This window comes from Halyomorpha halys, unplaced genomic scaffold (genome assembly GCF_000696795.3).
Source record: "Halyomorpha halys isolate HHAL.00 unplaced genomic scaffold, Hhal_1.1 Scaffold261.1, whole genome shotgun sequence".
Classification (NCBI taxonomy): Eukaryota; Metazoa; Arthropoda; class Insecta; order Hemiptera; family Pentatomidae; genus Halyomorpha; species Halyomorpha halys.
The window spans coordinates 972,436-976,416 of NW_027116513.1; the positions used below are offsets into that span (position 1 = coordinate 972,436).

The 3,981-nt window shown below is 31.4% G+C and overlaps 1 protein-coding gene across 1 annotated transcript in view; it reads left to right on the top strand.

Annotated features, from left to right (window-relative positions):
• The window catches only part of LOC106680418 (pancreatic triacylglycerol lipase), a 10,298-nt gene that overhangs the window by 2,537 nt on the left and 3,780 nt on the right, over nucleotides 1–3,981 (top strand). Inside the window, exons 2-5 of the mRNA XM_067053279.1 lie at nucleotides 3–148; nucleotides 3,305–3,403; nucleotides 3,483–3,629; nucleotides 3,735–3,920. Of these exons, the coding sequence (XP_066909380.1) occupies nucleotides 3–148; nucleotides 3,305–3,403; nucleotides 3,483–3,629; nucleotides 3,735–3,920 (578 nt within the window). The remainder of the gene's footprint in view (nucleotides 1–2; nucleotides 149–3,304; nucleotides 3,404–3,482; nucleotides 3,630–3,734; nucleotides 3,921–3,981) is intronic.

The window sequence follows — 3,981 nt, forward strand, 5'->3', positions numbered from 1 at the left end:
AGGAGAACTCAAGTAATCGAAGAACTGAAGCCTGGAAATTTTCAAAGTGTCATATACTCAAGCTTTGATTCGTCCAAAAAAACCAAAGTCATTATTCATGGGTGGCTCACGGCAGGAAATAATTTCTTTTCTTGGCAAATGAAGAACGGTATGTATTAATTATTAATTAAATTATGAGAAACGATATTAATCAATACTAACACGTTTTTAGTATTTACTTATTATATAAGGATAACCAATATAATTAAAAAACTGAAGTCGTTGAATTTAGAAAATTACTTTTTTTTTATAAATACTTCCAAAAGGGAATATAATTTGGCATAAGAGGTTTATAATTGTAATTGTATACTAATACGTTATATATAATAATATGTTAAATTCATTATTATGTATTAATATAACTAGATATATTAAATTCTGAGACGAAATAGTGGAACTATTTGATTTATATAACGAATAATTGTTAAAATATTTAAATAATTTTAAATATGATGCATTGACAAGGAAAGTTACCTATATTTTATGATAAATGGTAAAGCGGCAAGATTCTTATCAATAGTAAATGTTAACTCACTTGAGTTATTAAGATATCGATTCTCAGTTGAGTAAATTAATAGTGATTAATCTAATTTCTAGAAATTTTAAGATAGCTAATAAAAAGAAAAAAAAACTTTGTAACACAGTAAAGAAATTATGGGGAGGTAGGTTATCCTAGAGGTAACCACTCAAACCATAACATGAGAGGGTCAAGAAGGGTCAAATTGTTATTCCGTGGAGCCGCTAAGAAATAAAAATCAACTTGCCCAGGCCGAAGTAGAACCAAGACCGTTGGTTGCAATTATGAGTTTCCCTTGGTAACTTCTTCCTCAGCTACTACGATCACCTGAAGATAAATCACTTTTTTTTTTACAGACTGCTTAGTTATTTCTGACATGCCAGGGGAAAGGAAGAATTGTCTAAAGATAAACAATCCATTCTGACCATACTGGGAGGCTCAAGTTTTTTTTTACTGGGGTCCTCCATGAGATAAAAGTCAACCTGGCCAGCCCGGAATGGAACCGACATCGTTTCTACTATGAGGTTGTTGCCTTAGCAATAACCACCCTAAGATATATCATCACTATACTTGTTTACTTCCTTCCTTGTCATTTCTGTGTGTGTGAAGGGATTATCTAACCAGCCGATAATAACAACGGAGCGAGGGACAACATTTTAATCCGTGGGATCACTACAAAATTAAAACCAACCCACCCAATCCGAAATAAAACTCCGTTGCAATTATGAGGTTGCCACAGATAGTTCATTTTTTTTTTTTTTTTTGCTTTTGCAGGTGGTAATCTGCCAGGTTTTTTCTGACATACCAAAGGGGGAATGGTTATCTATAGGTAATCAATCTATTCTAATCAAAATGGGAGGATTAATTTATTTTCCGTGGGACCGCTACGAAATAAAAATCAATCCACCCAGGCAGGAACCGAACCAGCACTGTTTCAATTACAAGTTTGCTAAGGTCACGCCTTAACTCCCTCAGGTACAACGGCGTCTGAGAAAGTTCAGCTTCTACCGTCATGATAAGAATTTTTCCTAGATACATATCTTCTTCAGTAGGATCATTCAATTTGGCCTTATGAGCGCCTAGCTTTACAAAACAAAATATTATTACTTTATAATTTTAAAAATAAATAGAAACTATTTATTTAAGATTGGCTAAATGAAATGATGAGGAACTCCTTTAATCAGAGCAATACAAACGCACTACTCCGGCTATGTGTTGACTGGTCAAGCATAGCTTTATTGAGTTCTGTTAATTACTCTGTCATTACAATGTCTCAATTACTTCGTATTGTAGATTTGTTCTAATTGAACTATTCAGTTTTTCCGAGGCAAGAAATTGGAATAAAATAAGTGACGCTTTCGTATTTTTTTTTTATGTATCTCCTTAAATTAAGGAAACTATTCAATGATTAATCTTATTGACTCACTTTGTCGTTTATTTCGAAGTGTTATTTTTTTATTCATTAGGAATTAACAATTAGTTCAATAATTCATCATTTTTCAATTTGATTTTAATCTATCAAGAGATTTCCACTTGTTTTATAACATAATTTATGACAGAATTTTATTTCTATTATAAATTATGTTAATTATCAAGCAATTTAAAAAATAATATTTTCCATGTTTCTTAATTTCTACATAAAGAAATGTATTATATGGATTATATTATTAGTTCGAGGAGAAGATGGTTGGGGGTGCGGTAAAAGTGAAACAAAAATAAGTTTGTTGTAACCTATTTGTAATGTAGTGTATGTAAGTTGTAACCTATTTAATTGTGCCAACGTTTCGGCTAGAGTTTCTAGCCTTCTTCAGGGCTAAGAACAGAACAAGATAACAACCACAGTAAGTATAGAAAATAAAAAAGAAAGTATAAACAGAATAACATAAAACGAATAATTTTACAAAATAGAATTAATAAAATGAAGTGTTGACTCATGAGATAATTCATTTCCTTAATTATGTTATTTTACCCACTTTTTCAATTACCTATGTATACATTTTATTTCCCACTTCTCTCATCACTTCATTTTATTAATTCTATTTTGTAAAATATTCATTTTATGTTATTCTGTTTATACTTTCTTTTTTATTTTCTATACTTATTATGGTTGTTATCTTGTTCTGTTCTCAGCCCTGAAGAAGGCTAGAAACTCTAGCCGAAACGTTAGCACAATTAAATAGGTTACACCAACTTATTTGTGTTTCACTTTGACCGCACCCCCAACCATCTTCTCCTCGTACGTCATCCACGGTCAACTATCTCTCAGAATTATGTATTGTTAGTTATTTATATTATAAATAATATATATTATTATCTACGTATATGTTCACCATTTTTTTTAAGATAGTAATTTCTTTTTTCTTTTCAATCTTAACTATTTTTTTGTTTATTACTCTTATCTTGTACTTATATATTTTTTTAAATTTTATTTACTAGGCCAATCCCCTCTCTATCTCTCTAGACTAAAAACAAATGCAAATGAATAAAAATGCAAAATGATTACTATGGCATCTTATGGCTAAAGTTAATTTATTTATTAATGTTTTATAATTAAGTACTGACACGTTGGCAGTGGCTTATTCTGAAGTTGAATTTGTCGTTGAAAATAATTGAGCGTTTTTTTCCCCTTTAATCGTGTTTTTTGTACGTTTTGTGAAATCATATTTTTCAAATATAAGGTCATTTCATAATCATTGGTATTTTATAAATATCAGTAAAATTATATTTCAATAATATTTTTATTTGCAGCTTATTTGGACACCCACGACTTCAACGTAATATCGGTAGATTGGTCAGCATACTCTCAGAATTTGTATACAGTGGCACGTTGGTCTATTCACGCCATAGGTAAGTCATGGATGTGAACATTCGTTTTATATGTATATATATAATTATATAAAGCAGTAAATTCTTGTTTATTTTAAAGGACCATACGTCAGCAAGATGCTGGATTTCTTGGTGGTCGAGTTTGGTGTATCACCTGCAGACATCCATATTATCGGCCACAGCCTTGGGGCTCACATCGCGGGATTAGCCGGAGAGCATATGTCAGGAAATATTTCAAGGATCACAGGTTAATACAAATAGCAATAAATAATAATAATATGTAATATATAATAATATATACTGTTATTTTAAATCAGTATAAGACATTATAGGACTTAAACCACCGTTTCAGGACTTGACCCAGCAGGTCCTCTCTTCATCGAGAATGGTCTTCATCGATTGGACACTAGCGATGCGGATTTCGTGGACGTGATCCACACCAGCATCAGGTACGTTGGATACTACCCACCCATTGGTCATGCAGACTTCTATCCAAACGGAGGCGGGCCCTTGCAGCCTGGATGTGGCTTTGATATAGGTATGTTTATTACATAATAAATAATATTAAAAACAAAAAAAAAAACTTTAAAAAAAAAAAA